The 20315-nt window shown below is 51.8% G+C and overlaps 1 protein-coding gene across 2 annotated transcripts in view; it reads right to left on the bottom strand.

Annotated features, from left to right (window-relative positions):
* CCHCR1 (coiled-coil alpha-helical rod protein 1) overlaps nt 1–20315 on the bottom strand; it is a 75160-nt gene that overhangs the window by 2381 nt on the left and 52464 nt on the right. For both annotated transcript variants that reach the window (XM_075323437.1, XM_075323438.1), the window contains exons 11-16: nt 15885–15997; nt 14868–14946; nt 14353–14483; nt 13972–14160; nt 7512–7613; nt 6553–6704 (exon numbers count right to left, since the gene is read on the bottom strand). In XM_075323437.1, the coding sequence (XP_075179552.1) occupies nt 6553–6704; nt 7512–7613; nt 13972–14160; nt 14353–14483; nt 14868–14946; nt 15885–15997 (766 nt within the window). The remainder of the gene's footprint in view (nt 1–6552; nt 6705–7511; nt 7614–13971; nt 14161–14352; nt 14484–14867; nt 14947–15884; nt 15998–20315) is intronic.

Genomic DNA, 20315 nt, shown 5'->3' with positions numbered 1-20315 from the left:
CTAATTGGGAGACCCAGACAATTGGGACGTCCAAAAGCAGTCCCTGGGTGGGTAAAAGAATACCTCGTGATAGGGCCGTCAAACAGCCCTTTCCTACAGGTGGGCAAACGCCGCCTGAAGGACTTATCTACCTAGGCTGGCGTCTGCCGAAGCGTAGGTATGCACCTGAAAATGCTTGGTAAAAGTATGCAGACTCAATCAGGTAGGTGCCTGACACACCTGCTGAGCCGTAGCCTGGTGCCGTAATGCCCAGGATGCACCCACGGCTCTGGTAGAATGGGCCTTCAGCCTTGAGAGAACCAGAAGCCCAGTAGAACTGTAGGTTTCAAGAATTGGTTCCTCGATCCCCCGAGCCAGGGTGGATTCAGAAGCTTGCGACTGTTTACGCCGACCAGCGACAAGGACAAAGAGTGCATCCGGGTGGCGCAGGAGCGCCATGCGGGAAGTAGAACCTGAGTGCTGTCACCAGAACCAACAGATGCAAATCCTTCTGAAATTGATGGACTGGACGAGGACACAAAGAAGGTGAGGTGATATCCTGATTGATATGAAAGTGGGATACCACCTTAGGGAGAAATTCCGGAATCGGACGCAGAACTACCCTGTCCTGGTGAAGGACCAGGAAGGGAGATTTGTATGAGAGCGTTGCTAGCTCGGAAACTCTCCTAAGAGACGAGACCGTTACTAGAAGGCCACTTCCCGAGAAAAGCGGGAAGGGAGACCTCTTTCAAAGGCTCGAAAGGCGGCATCTGGAGAGCAATTAGAACCTTGTTCAGATCCCAGGGCTCTAACGGCCGCTTGTACGGAGTGCTGAGACGACAAACTCCCCGTAGGAACGTGCGTACCTGAGGAAGTCGTTTCTGAAAAAATACAGATAGCGCTGAGACTTGTCCCTAAAGGGAACTGAGCGACAACCCTTTTTCCAACCTAGATTGCAGGAAGGAAGGAAACATAGACGATGCAACCGGCCAGGGAGAAACACCCTGCGCCGAGCACCGAGATAAGAATATCTTCCACGTCCTGTGGTCAATCTTGGCGGACGTTGGTATGCTAGCCTGTCTCATGATGGCAACCACGTCCTGAGGTAATCCTGACGACACTAGGTTCCAGGACTCAATGCCACACCATCAGGTTGAGGGCCGTAGAATTCAAATGGAAGAATGGCCCTTGAGACAGCCAGTCTGATTGGTCTGGTAGTGCCCCCGGTTAGCCTACCGTGAGGCACCACAGAACCGGGAACCACAACATCCTCGGCCAATCTGTAGCGACGAGGATGGCGCGGCCGCAGTCGGTCCTGATCTAGCGCAGCACTCTGGGCAACAATGCCAGAGGTGGCACATAAGGTAGCTGGAACTGCGACCAATGCTGAACTAAGGCGTCTGCCGCCAGAGCTCGATGATTGTGAAACCGTGCCATGAAGCTGGCACATTGTTGTTGTGCCGTGACGCCATTAGATCGACGTCCGGCCTCTGTCAGCGGCGCCAGATCTCCTGAAACCCGTCCGGGTGAAGAGACCATACCCTTTCGGCCACACCCCGGCGACTTAGGAAGTCAGCTTCCTAGTTTTCCACGCCTGGGATGTGAACTGTGGATATGGTGGATGCCGTGTCTTCCACCCACATCAGAACCTGCCGGACTTCCTGGAAGGCTTGCCGGTTGCGCGTTCTTCCTTGGTGGTTGATGTATGCCACCGCTGTGGAGTTGTCCGACTGAAGTCGGATTTGCTTGCTGTCCAGCTGCTGTTGGAAGGTTTGTAGGGCAAGATACACTGCTCTGTGTTCAAGAACATTGATCTGAAGGGTGGACTCTTGCTGAGTCCACGTACCCTGAGCGCTGTGGTGGAGAAAAACTGCTCCCCACCCTGATAGACTCGCGTCTGTCGTAACTATCGCCCAGGATGGGGATAGGAAGGACCTTCTTTTTGACCATGAGGTGGGAAGAAGCCACCACCGTAGAGATTCCTTGGCCGCCTGAGAAAGAAAGACGACTCTGTTGAGGGAGGTCGACTCCCCGTCCCATTGGCGGAGAATGTCACATTGTAGTGGACGCAGATGAAACTGCGCGAAAAGAACTGCCTCCATTGCTACCATCTTACGTAGGAAGTGCATGAGGCGTCTCAATGTGTGCGACTGGTTCTTAAAGAAGAGATTGCAGCCCGTAGTGAATGCTGTTTGTCTAGCGGAAGCTTCACTATCGCTGAGAGAGTATGAAACTCCATGCCTAGATATGTTAGCGATAGGGTCGGGGTCGGATCTGACTTCAAAAAGTTGATGATCCACCCAAAACTCTAGAGAGTCTCCAGCGCAACGTTCGGGCAGTGTCGGCATGTTTCCTAAGAGAGTGCCTTGACAAGTAGATCGTCTAAATATGGGATCACAGAGTGACCCTGAGAGTGCAGGACTGTGACTACTGCTGCCCTGACCTTGGCGAAGACCAGTGGGACTGTCGCTAGCCGGAAGGTAGAGCTACGAACAGAAGGTGTTCGTCTCCTATAACGAAGCGTAGAAACGCTAGTGCTCTGGATCAATCGGCACGTGTGGATAAGCATCCTTGATGCCTAATGATGCTAGGAAATCTCCTTGGGACATTGAGGCGATGACATGGCGGAGGGATTCCATCCGGAACCGCCTGGTGTCCACGAGCTTGCTGAGCAGTTTTAGATCCAGAACGGGACGGAACGGCCCGTTCTTATAGGCACCGCAAATAATTTGGGGTAAAAACCGTGACCTTGTTCCTGAAGAGGAACGGGGGTCATCACTCTTTCTGCCTATAGAGTGCACCCTGTTTGCAGAAGAGCAGCGGCTCGGCCGGGAGGTGGAGAAGTTCTGAAGAATCGAGTTGGAGGACGAGAAGTGAGCTCTATCCTGTACCCGTGAGACAGAATGTCTCACACCCAACGGTCATTGACCTATGGCAGCTAAATATCGCCAAGGCGGGTGAGCCTGCTACCGACCGAGGATGCGGAGAGAGGAGGCCGCAAGTCATGAGGAAGCCGCCTTGGAAGCGGGTTTTCAGACTGTCTCTTTTTTGGGCGTGACTGAGCCCGCCAAGAATCTGAGCTCCTCTGATCCTTTTGAGTCCACATTGGACGAGGAAAAATGGGACCTGCCCGAGCCTCGAAAAGACCGAAACCACAACTGCCTCCTGCTCTGTTGGGGTTTGTTGTGTCCGGGTTGAGGAAAGGATGAATCCTTACCCCTGGACTGTTTAATGGTTACATCCAAACGCTCACCAAACAGTCGGTCAGCAGAAAAAGGCAACTGGTTAAGCAACCTTTTTTGGAAGCAGAATCTGCCTTCCATTCACTTAACGAGCAGACCAGGCTCTGCTTAAAAACACGGAGCAGCGGAGGCTACTGCCGTACGGTTCGCAGAGTCTAGGGCAACCTGAATCGCGTAAGAAATAAATGCAGACATTTGAGAGGTTAAGGATGCCACCTGCGGCACAGATGTACGTGTAACCGTGTCAATCTGTGTAAGACAAGCTGAAATAGCTTGGAGTGCCCCAAGGGTGAGAATGCTGGAGCCAACGGTGCGCCGACAGTCTCATAGATGGATTTAGACCAGAGATCCATCTGTCTGTCAGTGGCATCTTTAAGTGCAGCTCCATCTCCCACTGCAACTATGGATCTAGCTACAAGCCTGGAGATTGGAGGATGCCGCTTGGGACACTGGGTCCAGTCCTTGACCACGTCAGGGGGCAGGGATAACGTGTATCCTAAGCCGTTTGGAGAAGCGCATATCTGGATAAGTGTGGTGTTCCTGGACTGCCTCTCTGAAGGCAGAGTGGTCCAGAAAAATACGTGAAGCTGACTCCTCCACTGGAGGAGCTGGGTGAGAAATAACCAACATTCTATTGATGGACGCTATAAGATTATTCACTATGGCGTCACCATTAGGTGTATCCAGATTGAGAGCGGTCTCAGGATCAGAATCCTGAGCCGCTACTTCCGCCTCATTACACAGAGAGTCCTTCTGCTAGGACCCTGATGAAACCGAGGGCCGCTCATAGTGAGCCCGCTTAGGCTGTCTGGGACTGACGTCTGTGCAGAGCCGTGACTCTGGGATGCGTGTGACATTCCCGGAGCTGTTAGTTGTTCACACTGAGGGGGGCCATGGATCAATGATTCAACAGTGCCCATGTTGTGAGAGACATGTCCGGACTGCTAGGCTTCTAGTATCATAGCCATAGTCTCAGAAAATCTGTCAGTAAATACTGCAGACACCGTCCTCATCCTCTGGCCATTAGCAGAGACTCCGGCTGAGTTGGATATAATGGGGGTCTATGTAACCTGCCGGCCGTATAGCCGTACATGCTGTACCGGCTGCATAGAAAAACATGTGGTTCTGCACCTTTGTTTTACACAGAGAATATGCTGATAACTCCTCCGCACAATCCAGGAGGGTATATACAACGTGCGACCAAACAGTGCAATGTATATAGTACAAGCATATCTATAAGTGCACTTCTGCACTAGTGGGGTTAGCACCACAGGTGCTGCTTAACGCCTGTTGCAGCGATTGTGTGACTATCAGAATGCCAGGGTCTTCCACACTTGTCTCTGTATCGTACAGAAACTGACACTAATGGCTGCCGGCGTCCTTGTAGAGAAGGAAGCCGTGGGCGTGCCTGAGAAAGTGCGGGAATCCGGTTTCACAGTGCACACAGTGAGAGGGGTGGAGTATGCAAAACATACTCCAGCTCTCAGCGCTGCTGTGCTATGCAGCGTCACGCCCCTACCCTGACTGTCAGGCCTGTGGGCGGTAACGAAGGGAGACTAGGCCCAGAAGCCGGGGACTCGAGTTAATAAGCGCGGCCGGCATATCAGTGCTGGCCGGCGCGGAAGTCCCCGGCGCACCACAAATCCCAGCGGCGCCTTAAATAAAAATGGCAGCGGCGGTTAGCGCAGTAGTCACCCAATACACTAACACACCCAGCAACGCTGTGGTGTGCGATGGCACTAGTGCGGACAGCGCCGCTGTCCCTGGCGCACTAACACACCCAGCAGTGCTGCCGTGTGTCTGCGCGGTCCCCACAGGGACACAGAGTACCTCCATGTAGCAGGGCCATGTCCCTGAAGATACTCCGCTCCATGTCCAGCAGATACCAGGGGCTGTGGATGGAGCACGGTCTCAGTGCCTGGAGACCGATAGAATCCCACTTCACCCAGAGCCCTGTAAAAAGGGATGGGGAAGGAAGCAGCATGTGGGCTCCAGCCTCCGTACCCGCAATGGGTACCTCAACCTTAACAAACACCTCCGACATGAAGTGGGGTGAGAAGGGAGCATGCTGGGAGCCCTGTATGGGCCCTCTTTTCTTCCATCCGACATAGTCAGCAGCTGCTGCTGACTAAACAGTGGAGCTATGCGTGGATGTGTTGCCTCCTTCGCACAAAGCACAAAACTGGTGAGCCAGTGATCCCACTGGGGGTGTATAGCCAGAAGGGGAGGGGCCTTACACTTTTAAGTGTAATACTTTGTGTGGCCTCCGGAGGCAATAGCTATACACCAATTGTCTGGGTCTCCCAATTAGGAGCGAAAAAGAAAATGGCTTTGAGTACGCGTTTCGAACATGTTGTTCTTGGTCTGCCTCTGAAGCCCCCGTCACATTTAACGGCTTTCCAGCGATCCCGACAACTATACGACCTGATAAGGATTGCTGGTAAGTCGCGACGTGGTCGCTGGTGAAATGTCAAACAGTCAGATCTTCCCAACGACGCAGCAACGATACAGCGACCGTAGCGACCTGTATAACGATCTCGGTGGTCATTGGGACCCGTACGTGGCTGTATGTGTCTGAGCTCTGAGTCGTCAACGAGGTCGTTGGTAAGGCGTCCAACACACCGATACATCCTGCCCAGCAGGACCTCAACGATCAAAAAAATGGTCCAGGCCATTCTGACACGACCAGGGGCCTGGTCGCTGCTATGTGTCAAACGTAGCGAGATCGCTGGCGAGGTCGTTGTTGCGTCACAGAATCTGTGACTCAGCCGCGATCTCGCTATGTGTGAAGGTACCTTGACAAAGACTAAGAACAACATGTTCGAAACGCGTACTCTCAGCCGTTTTACCATGAGGTCATGATGGAATTCTTTTTAATTACCATGAAATAAAATTTTGTATTTTTAATTCAATTTTTGGACCTGGTTGCTGGAAAAATCCTTCCTCATTCACTTGTGCACACGTTGAGTATTTTTTGTCTTGCAGGCTTGGTGCAGATGTAAGTCTTCAGTATGTCAATTCTTTTAGCAATTTTGCTGCAGATTTCACCCATAGTAATGGGTGGGGGAAAAAAAAATCTGCGCCAAAACGCATAGCAAAAACGTACGCGTTTTACAGTGCGTGTTTCCTGTCGAGAGACGCAGGAATTTCTGCACTAAATAGTAAACATGTGCGCATACCCTAAAAGTCAATAACTCAGATGTACGGTTAGGTGGAGTTCTCCTTTAACTTTACGAACATTCCCCAATTGTTATTGCCATTGTTATTAGACTAATTTCTAGCTCGTGGTCCCTAGAGGAACATTTCCAATATTCAGACTTCTTAAACTCACCATCATCAGATTTTTATCCCTTTCTGCCTCCCGTAGTTGGCGAGTAAGCTGTTCTTCTCGTACTCGAGCTGCGTCTTCTAACGTACATCTGGTTTCCTGGCTCCGGGTCTTTTCTCGCTGTATCTGGCGCTCAGTATGTCTCAACGTCACAACTGGAGAGAGGAGAAGCAGGAATTAGGGCCGTGTACATAAAGGTATTCTGCGATTAGAAAAATACTTTACTGGTTTGAACGCTGCATACAATTCTGGCTATTCTGATTGGACGACACGGGCATTAAAGGGCATTCAGAAATTATTTTTAGAATTCCCTAAGTGCAGGAAATGTGAGAAAATATTAATTTCACACCTATTCAATCAAGTAACGTCCCAGTCCTAGAGCGATGGCGTCACGTTCACATCGCTGCTGCAGCCGATCACGGACCTCAGCGGTGATGCCTGCATGTACGACATGTGACATCATAGCGGCCAGATGGCGGCTACCACCAGTGCTTAAGTAGCACAGGATTAAATAGGAGAGTAAGGATTGATTTTTTTTCTATTTTAGCACGTTCCTGCTATTAGCCATTGTCTTTGCTAGATCCGTTTTTTTCCTCATTGAATTGTATTAACGACGGATGGCCTGACGTTGCATCCATCGTAAGACGGATCCATCGAAAAATCTTTGTGGTCGACGGAAGCGACGTCCAGAGGAACGTTTTTTTTTGTCACCGTCGAAAAATCGGAAGGCGCTGGATCCGTCGCCGTCCGTCATCTTTTAGTATAGAAGCCTATGGGCGCAGGATCCGTTCTATGACGGAATCCAGCAACGGATTCCGTCTCTCTCTCAGGATCCGTCGCATCAGTTTTGACACTACCTGTGACGGATCAGTCACAAAACGGATTGTGACTGATGGAAAAAGACGGAAGTGTGAAAGCAGCCTTACCCTCATTCATTAATGTATGACATCAGGCAGACTTACCCGCTTTAGTGTGCCCTCTCCTGGCCTCGTGTAGATGCTTCTCCATCTGCGCCAGCTGCTGTGTTGTCTTCTCCTCCACGGCTCTCACTTTGTCCTGCAGCTCTTTAAAAAAAAAAAAGAAGGGAATTTTGTTTACTTACCGTAAATTCCTTTTCTTCTAGCTCCAATTGGGAGACCCAGACAATTGGGTGTATAGCTATTGCCTCTGGAGGCCACACAAAGTATTACACTTAAAAGTGTAAGGCCCCTCCCCTTCTGGCTATACACCCCCAGTGGGATCACTGGCTCACCAGTTTTAGTGCCAAAGCAAGAAGGAGGAAAGCCAATAACTGGTTTAAAGACCAATTCAATCCGAGGAAACATCGGAGAACTGAACCATACCACATGAACAACATGTGTACCCGAAAAAACAGAAAAACCCCGAGAAAACAGGGCGGGTGCTGGGTCTCCCAATTGGAGCTAGAAGAAAAGGAATTTACGGTAAGTAAACAAAATTCCCTTCTTCTTTGTCGCTCCATTGGGAGACCCAGACAATTGGGATGTCCAAAAGCAATCCCTGGGTGGGTAAAAGAATACCTCATGATAGGGCCGTCAAACGGCCCTCTCCTACAGGTGGCCAACCGCCGCCTGAATGACTTATCTACCTAGGCTGGCGTCTGCCGAAGCGTAGGTATGCATCTGATAATGCTTGGTAAAAGTAAGTAGACTCGACCAGGTGGGTGCCTGACACACCTGCTGAGCCGTAGCCTGGTGCCGTAATGCCCAGGATGCACCCACGGCTCTGGTAGAATGGGCCTTCGGCCTTGAGAGAACCAGAAGCCCAGTAGAACTGTAGGTTTCAAGAATTGGTTCCTCGAGCCCCCGAGCAAGGGTGGATCTGGAAGCTTGCGACTGTTTACGCCGACCAGCGACAAGGACAAAGAGTGCATCCGGGTGGCGCAGGAGCGCCATGCGGGAAGTAGAACCTGAGTGCTCTCACCAGAACCAACAGATGCAAATCTTTCTGAAATTGATGGACTGGACGAGGACACAAAGAAGGTGAGGTGATATCCTGATTGATATGAAAATGGGATACCACCTTAGGGAGAAATTCCGGAACCGGACGCAGAACTACCCTGTCCTGGTGAAGGACCAGGAAGGGAGTTTGTATGAGAGCGTTGCTAGCTCGGAAACTCTCCTAAGAGACGAGACCGTTACTAGAAGGCCACTTCCCGTGAAAAACGGGAAGGGAGACATCCTTCAAAGGCTCGAAAGGCGGCATCTGGAGAGCAATTAGAACCTTGTTCAGATCTCAGGGCTCTAACGGCCGCTTGTACGGAGTGCTGAGAAGACAAACTCCCCGTAGGAACGTGCGTACCTGAGGAAGTCGTCGTTTCTGAAAAAATACAGATAGCGCTGAGACTTGTCCCTAAAGGGAACTGAGCGACAACCCATTTTCCTACCTAGATTGCAGGAAGGAAGGAAACATAGACGATGCAACCGGCCAGGGAGAAACACCCTGCGCCGAGCACCGAGATAAGAACATCTTCCACGTCCTGTGTCAATCTTGGCGGACGTTGGTATGCTAGCCTGTCTCATGGTGGCAACCACGTCCTGAGGTAATCCTGACGACACTAGGTTCCAGGACTCAATGCCACACCATCCGGTTGAGGGCCGTAGAATTCAAATGGAAGAATGGCCCTTGAGACAGCCAGTCTGATTGGTCTGGTAGTGCCCCCGGTTAGCCTACCGTGAGGCACCACAGAACCGAGTACCACAACATCCTCGGCCAATTTGTAGCGACGAGGATGGCGCGGCCGCAGTCGGTCTTGATCTAGCGCAGTACTCTGGGCAACAATGCCAGAGGTGGCACCTAAGGTAGCTGGAACTGCGACCAATGCTGAACTAAGGCGTTTGCCGCCAGAGCTCGATGATTGTGAAACCGTGCCATGAAGCTGGCACATTGTTGTTGTGCCGTGACGCCATTAGATCGACGTCCGGCCTCTGTCAGCGGCGCCAGATCTCCTGAAACCCGTCCGGGTGAGGAGACCATACTCTTTCGGCCACACCTCAGCGACTTAGGAAGTCAGCTTCCTAGTTTCCACACTTGGGATGTGAATTGTGGATATGGTGGATGCCGTGTCTTCCACCCACATCAGAACCTGCCGGACTTCCTGGAAGGCTTGCCGGTTGCGCGTTCTTCCTTGGTGGTTGATGTATGCCACCGCTGTGGAGCTGTCCGACTGAAGTCGGATATGCTTGCTTTCCAGCCGCTGTTGGAAGGATTGTAGGGCAAGATACACTGCTCTGTGTTCAAGAACATTGATCTGAAGAGTGGACTCTTGCTGAGTCCACGTACCCTGAGCGCTGTAGTGGAGAAAAACTGCTCCCCACCCTGATAGACTCGCGTCTGTCGTAACTATCGCCCAGGACGGGGATAGGAAGGACCTTCTTTTTGACCAAGAGGTGAGAAGAAGCCACCACCGTAGAGATTCCTTGGCCGCCTGAGAAAGAACGACGACTCTGTTGAGGGACGTCGACTCCTCGTCCCATTGGCGGAGAATGTCCCATTGTAGTGGACGCAGTAAAACTGCGCGAAAGGAACTGCCTCCATTGCTACCATCTTACGTAGGAAGTGCATGAGGCGTCTCAATGTGTGCGACTGGTTCTTAAAGAAGAGCTTGCAGCCCGTAGTGAATGCTGTTTGTCTAGCGGCAGCTTCACTATCACTGAGAGAGTAAGAAACTCTATGCCTAGATATGTTATCGATAGGGTCGGGGTCGGATCTGACTTTAAAAAGTTGATGATCCACCCAAAACTCTAGAGAGTCTCCAGCGCAACGTTCGGGCAGTGTTGGCATGTTTCCTAAGAGAGTGCCTTGACAAGTAGATCGTCTAAATACGGGACCACAGAGTGACCCTGAGAGTGCAGGACTGTGACTACTGCTGCCCTGACCTTGGCGAAGACCAGTTGGACTGTCGCTAGCCGGAAGGTAGAGCTACGAACAGAGGGTGTTCGTCTCCTATAACGAAGCGTAGAAACGCTAGTGCTCTGGATCAATCGGCACGTGTGGATAAGCATCCTTGATGCCTAATAATGCTAGGAAATATCCTTGGGACCTTGAGGCGATGACATGGCGGAGGGATTCCATCCGGAACCGCCTGGTGTCCACGAGCTTGCTGAGCATTTTTAGATCCAGAACGGGACGGAACGGCCCGTTGTTATAGGTACCGCCAAGAATTTGGGGTAAAAACCGTGACCTTGTTCCTGAAGAGGAACGGGGGTCATCACTCTTTCTGCCTATAGAGTGCACCCTGTTTGCAGAGAGCAGCGGCCCGGCCGGGAGGTGGAGAAATTCTGAAGAATCGAGTTGGAGGACGAGAAGTGAGCTCTATCCTGTACCCGTGAGACAGAATGTCTCACACTCAATGGTCATTGACCTATGGCAGCTAAATATCGCCAAGGCGGGAGAGCCTGCTACCGACCGAGGCCGCAAGTCATGAGGAAGCCGCCTTGGAAGCGGGTTTTCAGACTGTCGCTTTTTTGGGCGAGACTGAGCCCGCTAAGAATCTTAGCTCCTCTGATCGTTTTGAGTCCACATTGGACGAGGAAAAATGGGACCTGCCCGAGCCTCGAAAAGGCCGAAAACCCCGACTGCCTCTTGCTCTGTTGGGGTTTGTTGTGTCCGGGCTGAGGAAAGGATGAATCCTTACCCCTGGACTGTTTGATGGTTACATCCAACGCTCACCAAACAGTCGGTCAGCAGAAAAAGGCAACTGGTTAGGCAACCTTTTTTGGAAGCAGAATCTGCCTTCCATTCACTTAACGAGCAGACCAGGCTCTGCTTAAAAACACGGAGTAGCGGAGGCTACCGCCGCACGGTTCGCAGAGTCCAGGACAACCTGAATCGCGTAAGAAACAAATGCAGACATTTGAGAGGTTAAGGATGCCACCTGCGGCACAGATGTACGTGTAACCGTGTCAATCTGTGTAAGACAAGCTGAAATAGCTTGGAGTGCCCCAAGGGAGAGAATGCCGGAGCCAACGGTGCGCCGACAGCCTCATAGATGGCTTTCGACCAGAGATCCATCTGTCTGTCAGTGGCATCTTTGAGTTTGCAGTTCCATCTCCCACTGCAACTATGGATCTAGCTACAAGCCTGGAGATTGGAGGATGCCGCTCGGGACATTGGGTCCAGTCCTTGACCAAGTCAGGGGACAGGGATAACGTGTATCCTAAGCCGTTTGGAGAAGCGCATATCTGGATAAGCGTGGTGTTCCTGGACTGCCTCTCTGAAGGCAGAGTGGTCCAGAAAAATACGTGAAGCTGACTCCTCCACTGGAGGAGCTGTGAGAAATAACCCACATTCTATAGATGGACGCTATAAGATTATTTACTATGGCGTCACAATCAGGTGTATCCAGATTGAGAGCGGTCTCAGGATCAGAATCCTGAGCCGCTACTTCCGCCTCATTACACAGCGAGTCCTTCTGTTAGGACCCTGATGAAACCGAGGCCGCTCATAGCGAGCCCACTTAGGCTGTCTGGGACTGACGTCCGTGCAGAGCCGTGACTCTGGGATGCGTGTGACATTCCCGGAGCTGTTAGTTATTCACACTGAGGGGGGCCATGGATCAATGATTCAACAGTGCCCATATTGTGAGAGACATGTCCGGACTGCTAGGCTTCTAGTATCATAGCCATAGTCTCAGAAAAACTGTCAGTAAATACTGCAGACACCGTCCTCATCCCCTGGCCATTAGTGCATACAATGGGAGTCTATGTACCTGCCGGCCGTATAGCCGTACATGCTGTACCAGCTGTATAGAAAAACATGTGGTTCTGCACCTTTGTTTTACACAGAGAATATGCTGATAACTCCTCCGCATAATCCAGGAGGGTATATACAACGTGCGACCAAACAGTGCAATGTATATAGTACAAGCATATCTATAAGTGCACTTCTGCACTAGTGGGGTTAGCACCACAGGTGCTGCTTAACGCCTGTTACAGCGATTGTGTGACTATCAGAATGCCAGGGTCTTCCACACTTGTCTCTGTATCGTACAGAAACTGACACTAATGGCTGCCGGCGTCCTTGTAGAGAAGGAAGCCGTGGGCGTGCCTGAGAAAGTGCGGGAATCCGGATTCACAGTGCACACAGTGAGAGGGGTGGAGTATGCACAACATACTCCAGCTCTCAGCTCTGCTCTATGCAGCGTCACGCCCCTACCCTGACTGTCAGGGCTGTGGGCGGTAACGAAGGGAGACTAGGCCCAGAAGCCGGGGACTCGAGTTAACAGCGCGGCCGCCGTAAAAGCGCGGGCCGCGCTGAAGTCCCCGGCGCACCACAAGTGCCAGCCGCGCCGCAGTTCCAGCGGCCGGCGCGACCGATTCATAGAAGTGGCCAGCGTCCCGCCCCTCTCCTGACTGGCAGGTCTGGGGGCGGGAACGAACGGAAGCAGGCCGCAAAAGCCGGGGACTCTAGTTATCAGCGCGGCCGCCGTAAAAGCGCGGGCCGCGCTGAAGTCCCCGGCGCACCACAAGTGCCAGCCGCGCCGCTGCCAGCGGCCGGTGCGACCGATTCCTGGAAGTGGCCAGCGTCCCGCCCCTCTCCTGACTGGCAGGTCTGGGGGCGGGAACGAACGGAAGCAGGCCGCAAAAGCCGGGGACTCTAGTTATCAGCGCGGCCGCCGTAAAAGCGCAGGCCGCGCTGAAGTCCCCGGCGCACTACAAGTGCCAGCCGCGCCGCAGTCCCAGCGGCCGGCGCGACCAATTCCCATAAGTGAGCCTGCTTCAGCAAAGCTGAATGAGGCCATGGCACAGGCGCCGCAGCGCTGATGTCCCCCGGCGCACTACAACACCCAGCATGCTGCGGTGTGAGCGCCAAATGCACGGGGACACAGAGTACCTTGAGGAAGCAGGGCCATGTCCCTGATGTACTCCGCTCCATCCAGCATCTTCTCCAGGGGCTGTAGATGGAGCACGGTCTCAGTGCCTGGAGACCGGTAAATCCCACTTCACCCAGAGCCCTGTAAAAAGGGATGGGGAAGGAATCAGCATGTGGGCTCCTGCCGCCGTACCCGCAATGGGTACCTCAACCTTACAAACACCTCCGACATACAGTGGGGTGAGAAGGGAGCATGCTGGGGACACTATATGTGTCCTCTTTTCTTCCATCCGACATAGTCAGCAGCTGCTGCTGACTAAAAAGTGGAGCTATGCGTGGATGTGTTGCCTCCTTCGCACAAAGCACAAAACTGGTGAGCCAGTGATCCCACTGGGGGTGTATAGCCAGAAGGGGAGGGGCCTTACACTTTTAAGTGTAATACTTTGTGTGGCCTCCAGAGGCAATAGCTATACACCCAATTGTCTGGGTCTCCCAATGGAGCGACAAAGAAAAAACACATCACGCACATGATTTTTTTCCCCCTATGCACCCGCCATCATTAAGTACTAACACTGCCCCCTTTCCTTCTACCTTTCTCATATTCCTCCTTCTGATCCCCCAGTTGCTCTTGCAGTCGTGTCGTGGTCTCACAAGCTTCCTGAAGCCTCCTCTCGAGGTCCACACCTTGCTCTCTCAGGGCACGCTCCCTCTCTTCCGTCTCATGAAGGGTGGAGCGTAAGAGGGACACGGAGTGGCGAGCGGTCTCCATTTCTGATTCCACTGCACAAAGAAACACAAAAGGCAGATGGTCAACATGAAGGGAATACATCTGTAAGGCAAAAATCTGATTACATCTGACATCTTAAAAAAAAGCAGCCAGACAAAAATCCACTGTCCGCCGTGTGCACTGATAACCACTGACCTGACGAGGAGATGTAAAGCAGATCATTTCTATACCACTGTGCTACTTACACTTCTCTCTGGCCTCCGTCACTCTTCCCTCGATGGTTAGAGCGCTGCGCTTCAGTTCTGCACTCAGACGGTCTCGTTCCTCGTTTAGGAGGCTCACTTCAGCCTTTAAATCCTCATATGACGGACGACATCTGCAGAAGGCATATCAAAATTAATTAAAGGGGGGCAAAGACTACAGTCGCCCCAGCACTCATTACAGGGGGTTTTATATTACAAGACGTGATTGGGAGTCATCCCATTAGGGCCTGGAATAAAAAGGCAGATTGAGACTGACAGCATTATTAAGTGTTTTAGCCACTTTATTTCAGGCCTTGTGGGGGTCCTAGCGTTCACACCCCCAGCGTTCACACCACTGCAGTCAGTATTGATGGTGTATGGGATTGCTGTGCCATCAATGCTTACTGTAGGAAAGCCCTTTATTGTCAATGGAAGATGCTGCAATGTTTATCATATATTGAGGCTGCTGACCCCACTTATGCCCCATTCTCTTATATGGTTCGGACTCTATCACTTACATGTCGTCATCTGTCACCGTGTTATGAGACTGCTCTTCTTGTCTCAGCTTCACGAGCGCTAGTCTCTGGGCCACCAAACCTGACGAGAGGTTAAAAATGCAGAATTACAATGAGGCCTTGCACTCTTTTTCCTGGTGAGATTGCCCATAATTCAGCTCTAGTATATTAGATCATTTATGCTGCATTTCCAATTTGATTCATGGCATCAGCTTACGTTATAGCACTGAAACTGTCACAGGTGTGTCACAGGTGAAATAGTCATGTGGTTTCTGGCCATAGAAGGTCACAGCGTTTGGCTGCACAGAATGCTCCCTGACTTTCTATTGTTCCTGTTGTTAGCTTTCCTACTGTTTTATCTCTCTTCCCCTTTAGGACCCAGCAGGAGCTCGCCTTCCACCCAGCTGCTCATCATCAGCATTCTCTTGGTGCTTTAATACTCCCTTCTTCCCTGGACTGGTGCTGGTAATATTATTCAGTTCATTCAAGCTCTGGTTGCAAGCAGGTGACTTGTACTCATCTGAGGTATGGGTGCTGAAATTGTGCTGAACTTCTACCTGAGTCATCTATGGATAAGTAGTTCATGCATTTTCCCAGTGTGTGTCCTCCTTGCGTCTTTTTTAGTGTTTAATGGGGTTGATGAAAAGCTCACCTCAACTGTTCCCTATTTAGGGCCCAGGACTAGGGATACCTAGGGTTAGGTATCTGGCTTGGTGAATAGGTGCAGAACCTATCTAGGGTGGTGAGGGACCCCAGGGACCAGCAGTAGGTTTGGCCAGGGGGTCACCGTCTCCCCTTTACCTAGACACAGGGTTCCCCTTCCCTTCCGCCTGGTAATCCTCCGTACCTAGAGTGACAGTAACCCAATTACGATAACTGGGGATAAATCCAGAATATTAAAAAACACTGGAGGACAGGAATGGATCAAGTGTTGAACAAGTGAAGCATCAACCTTTTGGTTCAACAGTTTAATTGGCTTCCAATACAAAAAAAAAAAATTTAAAATAAAAGCCTTTTTACCCTGTATCGTGTCTACTCTTTTGGTAGCAAACACGACCCTCTGTCCCAGGGTCACCAGTCGATGCAGTGCCCCCCGGAAGGAGTTCTCCTGGGTGTAGAAAACCTGCACAAAACTGATAGGAAACCAACATAAATAAAAAAAAATAAAAAAAAAAAGTCCCGTCCAAGTAATAGCCACATAAATGCGGGGACATTGCAGAAAATAAAAGTGAAATGTACGAGCAAATGAAACACTTCTTATATTACAATGTGATTGCTTATATATGGAGGAAAGTCGGGTTTATGCCACGCTAACACCAGGATGCAAAGCTGATTATTTAATCTCTTTTTATTCTTATACAGGTCTACGCGTTTCAGAGATTTCCATCTCCTTCATCAGGACAATCAAGAGAAAATAAGCATTGTCCTTGATGAAGGAGATGGAAATCTCTGAAACGCGTAGACCCGTACAAGAATAAAAGAAGGGAATTTTGTTTACTTACCGTAAATTCCTTTTCTTCTAGCTCCAATTGGGAGACCCAGACAATTGGGTGTATAGCTTCTGCCTCCGGAGGCCACACAAAGTATTACACTTAAAAGTGTAAACCCCTCCCCTCTGCCTATACACCCCCCCGTGCATCACGGGCTCCTCAGTTTTGGTGCAAAAGCAGGAAGGAGGAAACTTATAAATTGGTCTAAGGTAAATTCAATCCGAAGGATGTTCGGAGAACTGAAACCATGAACCAAAGGAACAATTCAACATGAACAACATGTGTACACAAAAAAAACAACAGCCCGAAGGGAACAGGGGCGGGTGCTGGGTCTCCCAATTGGAGCTAGAAGAAAAGGAATTTACGGTAAGTAAACAAAATTCCCTTCTTCTTTGTCGCTCCATTGGGAGACCCAGACAATTGGGACGTCCAAAAGCAGTCCCTGGGTGGGTAAAAGAATACCTCGGTAAAAGAGCCGTAAAACGGCCCCTTCCTACAGGTGGGCAACCGCCGCCTGAAGGACTCGCCTACCTAGGCTGGCATCTGCCGAAGCATAGGTATGCACTTGATAGTGTTTCGTGAAAGTGTGCAGGCTCGACCAGGTAGCCGCCTGACACACCTGCTGAGCCGTAGCCTGGTGCCGCAAAGCCCAGGACGCACCCACGGCTCTGGTAGAATGAGCCTTCAGCCCTGAAGGAACCGGAAGCCCAGAAGAACGGTAGGCTTCCAGAATTGGTTCCTTGATCCACCGAGCCAAGGTTGACTTAGAAGCCTGCGACCCTTTACGCTGGCCAGCGACAAGGACAAAGAGCGCATCCGAGCGGCGCAGGGGCGCCGTACGAGAAATGTAGAGTCTGAGTGCTCTCACCAGATCCAACAAGTGCAAATCCTTTTCACATTGGTGAACTGGATGAGGACAAAAAGAAGGTAAGGAGATATCCTGATTGAGATGAAAAGGGGATACCACCTTCGGGAGAAATTCCGGAACCGGACGCAGAACCACCTTGTCCTGGTGAAACACCAGGAAGGGAGCTTTGCATGACAGCGCTGCTAGTTTAGACACTCTTCGAAGTGATGTGACTGCTACTAGGAAGACCACCTTCTGTGAAAGGCGTGAAAGAGAAATATCCCTCATTGGCTCGAAGGGTGGTTTCTGAAGAGCCGTTAGCACCCTGTTCAGATCCCAGGGTTCAAGCGGACGCTTGTAAGGAGGGACTATGTGGCTAACCCCCTGCAGGAATGTGCGTACCTGCGGAAGCCTGGCTAGACGCTTCTGAAAAAACACAGAGAGCGCCGAGACTTGTCCCTTAAGGGAGCCGAGAGACAAACCCTTTTCCATTCCGCATTGAAGGAAGGACAGAAAAGTGGGCAAGGCAAATGGCCAGGGAGTAAAACCCTGATCAGAGCACCAGGATAAGAAGATCCTCCACGTCCTGTGGTAGATCTTGGCGGACGTTGGTTTCCTGGCCTGTCTCATAGTGGCAATGACCTCTTGAGATAACCCTGAAGACGCTAGGATCCAGGACTCAATGGCCACACAGTCAGGTTGAGGGCCGCAGAATTCAGATGGAAAAATGGCCCTTGAGACAGCAAGTCTGGTCGGTCTGGTAGTGCCCACGGTTGGCCCACCGTGAGATGCCACAGATCCGGGTACCACGACCTTCTCGGCCAGTCTGGAGCGACGAGGATGGCGCGGCGGCAGTCGGACCTGATCTTGCGTAACACTCTGGGCAGCATTGCCAGAGGAGGAAACACATAAGGTAGACGAAACTGCGACCAATCCTGAACTAATGCGTCCGCCGCCAGAGCTCTGTGATCTTGAGACCGTGCCATGAATGCCGGGACTTTGTTGTTGTGCCGAGACGCCATGAGATCGACGTCCGGCGTTCCCCAGCGGCAACAGATCTCTTGAAACACGTCCGGGTGAAGAGACCACTCCCCTGCGTCCATGCCCTGGCGACTGAGAAAGTCTGCTTCCCAGTTTTCTACGCCTGGGATGTGAACTGCGGAGATGGTGGAGGCTGTGGCTTCCACCCACAGCAGAATCCGCCGAACTTCCTGGAAGGCTTGCCGACTGCGTGTGCCGCCTTGGTGGTTGATGTATGCCACCGCCGTGGCGTTGTCCGACTGAATTCGGATCTGCCTGCCTTCCAGCCACGGCTGGAACGCCTTTAGGGCTAGATACACTGCCCTTATCTCCAGAACATTGATCTGAAGGGAGGACTCTGGCTGAGTCCAGGTACCCTGAGCCCTGTGGTGGAGAAAGACCGCTCCCCACCCTGACAGACTCGCGTCCGTCGTGACCACAGCCCAGGATGGGGGTAGGAAGGATTTCCCCTTCGACAGAGAAGTGGGAAGAAGCCACCACTGGAGGGAGGCCTTGGCTGCCCGAGAAAGAGAGACGTTACTGTCTAGGGACGTCGACTTCCTGTCCCATTTGCGGAGAATGTCCCATTGAAGTGGACGCAGGTGAAACTGCGCAAAAGGAACTGCCTCCATTGCTGCCACCATCTTCCCGAGGAAGTGCATGAGGCGCCTCAAGGGGTGCGACTGGGCTCGAAGGAGAGATTGCACCCCTGTCTGTAGTGAACGCTGTTTGTCCAGCGGAAGTTTCACTATCGCTGAGAGAGTATGAAACTCCATCCCAAGATATGTCAGCGATTGGGTCGGTGTCAGTTTTGACTTTGGGAAATTGATGATCCACCCGAATCTCTGGAGAGTCTCCAGGGCAATGTTCAGGCTGTGTTGGCATGCCACCCGAGAGGGGGCCTTGACAAGAAGATCGTCTAAGTAAGGGATCACCAAGTGTCCCTGAGAGTGTAGGACTGCTACCACTGTTCCCATGACCTTGGTGAAGACCCGTGGGGCTGTCGCCAGGCCGAAAGGCAGTGCCACGAACTGAAGGTGTTCGTCCCCGATGGCGAAACGCAGGAAGCGCTGATGCTCTGGTGCAATCGGCACGTGGAGATAAGCATCCCTGATGTCGATTGATGCTAGGAAGTCTCCTTGGGACATTGATGCGATGACGGAGCGGAGAGATTCCATCCGGAACCGCCTGGTTTTCACGTGTCTGTTGAGCAGTTTTAGGTCCAGAACGGGACGGAAAGATCCGTCCTTTTTTGGCACCACAAACAAGTTGGAGTAAAAACCGTGACCCCGTTGCTGAAGGGGAACAGGGATCACCACTCCTTCTGCCTTCAGAGTGCTCACCGCCTGAAGAAGAGCATCGGCTCGCTCGGGGGGCGGAGATGTTCTGAAGAAACGAGTCGGAGGACGAGAACTGAGCTCTATCCTGTAACCGTGAGACAGAATGTCTCTCACCCATCGGTCTTGGACATGTGGCAACCAGGCGTCGCAAAAGCGGGAGAGCCTGCCACCGACCGAGGATGCGGTTTGGGGAGGCCGAAAGTCATAAGGAGGCCGCTTTGGGAGCGGTTCCTCCAGCGGTCTTCTTAGGACGTGACTTAGACCGCCATGAATCGGAGTTCCTCTGACCCTTCTGAGGCCTGTTGGACGAGGAGAATTGAGATCTGGCTGAAGGCCGAAAGGACCGAAACCTCGATTGTACCTTCCGTTGTGGAGGTCTGTTTGGTTTGGACTGGGGTAAGGACGAGTCCTTTCCCTTGGATTGTTTAATGATTTCATCCAATCGCTCGCCAAACAGGCGGTCGCCAGAAAATGGCAACCCGGTTAAGAACTTTTTGGAAGCAGAGTCTGCCTTCCATTCACGTAGCCACATGGCCCTGCGGACTGCCACCGAATTGGCGGATGCTACCGCCGTACGGCTCGCAGAGTCCAGGACAGCATTCATGGCGTAGGACGCAAACGCCGACGCCTGAGAGGTTAAGGACACAACCTGCGGAGTAGAGGCACGTGTGACTGCATTAATCTCAGACTGACAAGCTGAGATAGCTTGGAGAGCCCATACGGCTGCGAATGCCGGAGCAAAGGACGCGCCAAT

This window comes from Anomaloglossus baeobatrachus, chromosome 9 (genome assembly GCF_048569485.1).
Source record: "Anomaloglossus baeobatrachus isolate aAnoBae1 chromosome 9, aAnoBae1.hap1, whole genome shotgun sequence".
Taxonomy (NCBI): domain Eukaryota; kingdom Metazoa; phylum Chordata; class Amphibia; order Anura; family Aromobatidae; genus Anomaloglossus; species Anomaloglossus baeobatrachus.
The sequence above is the reverse complement of the archived record's forward strand: the minus strand, read 5'-3'. Positions and strand labels throughout refer to the sequence as shown.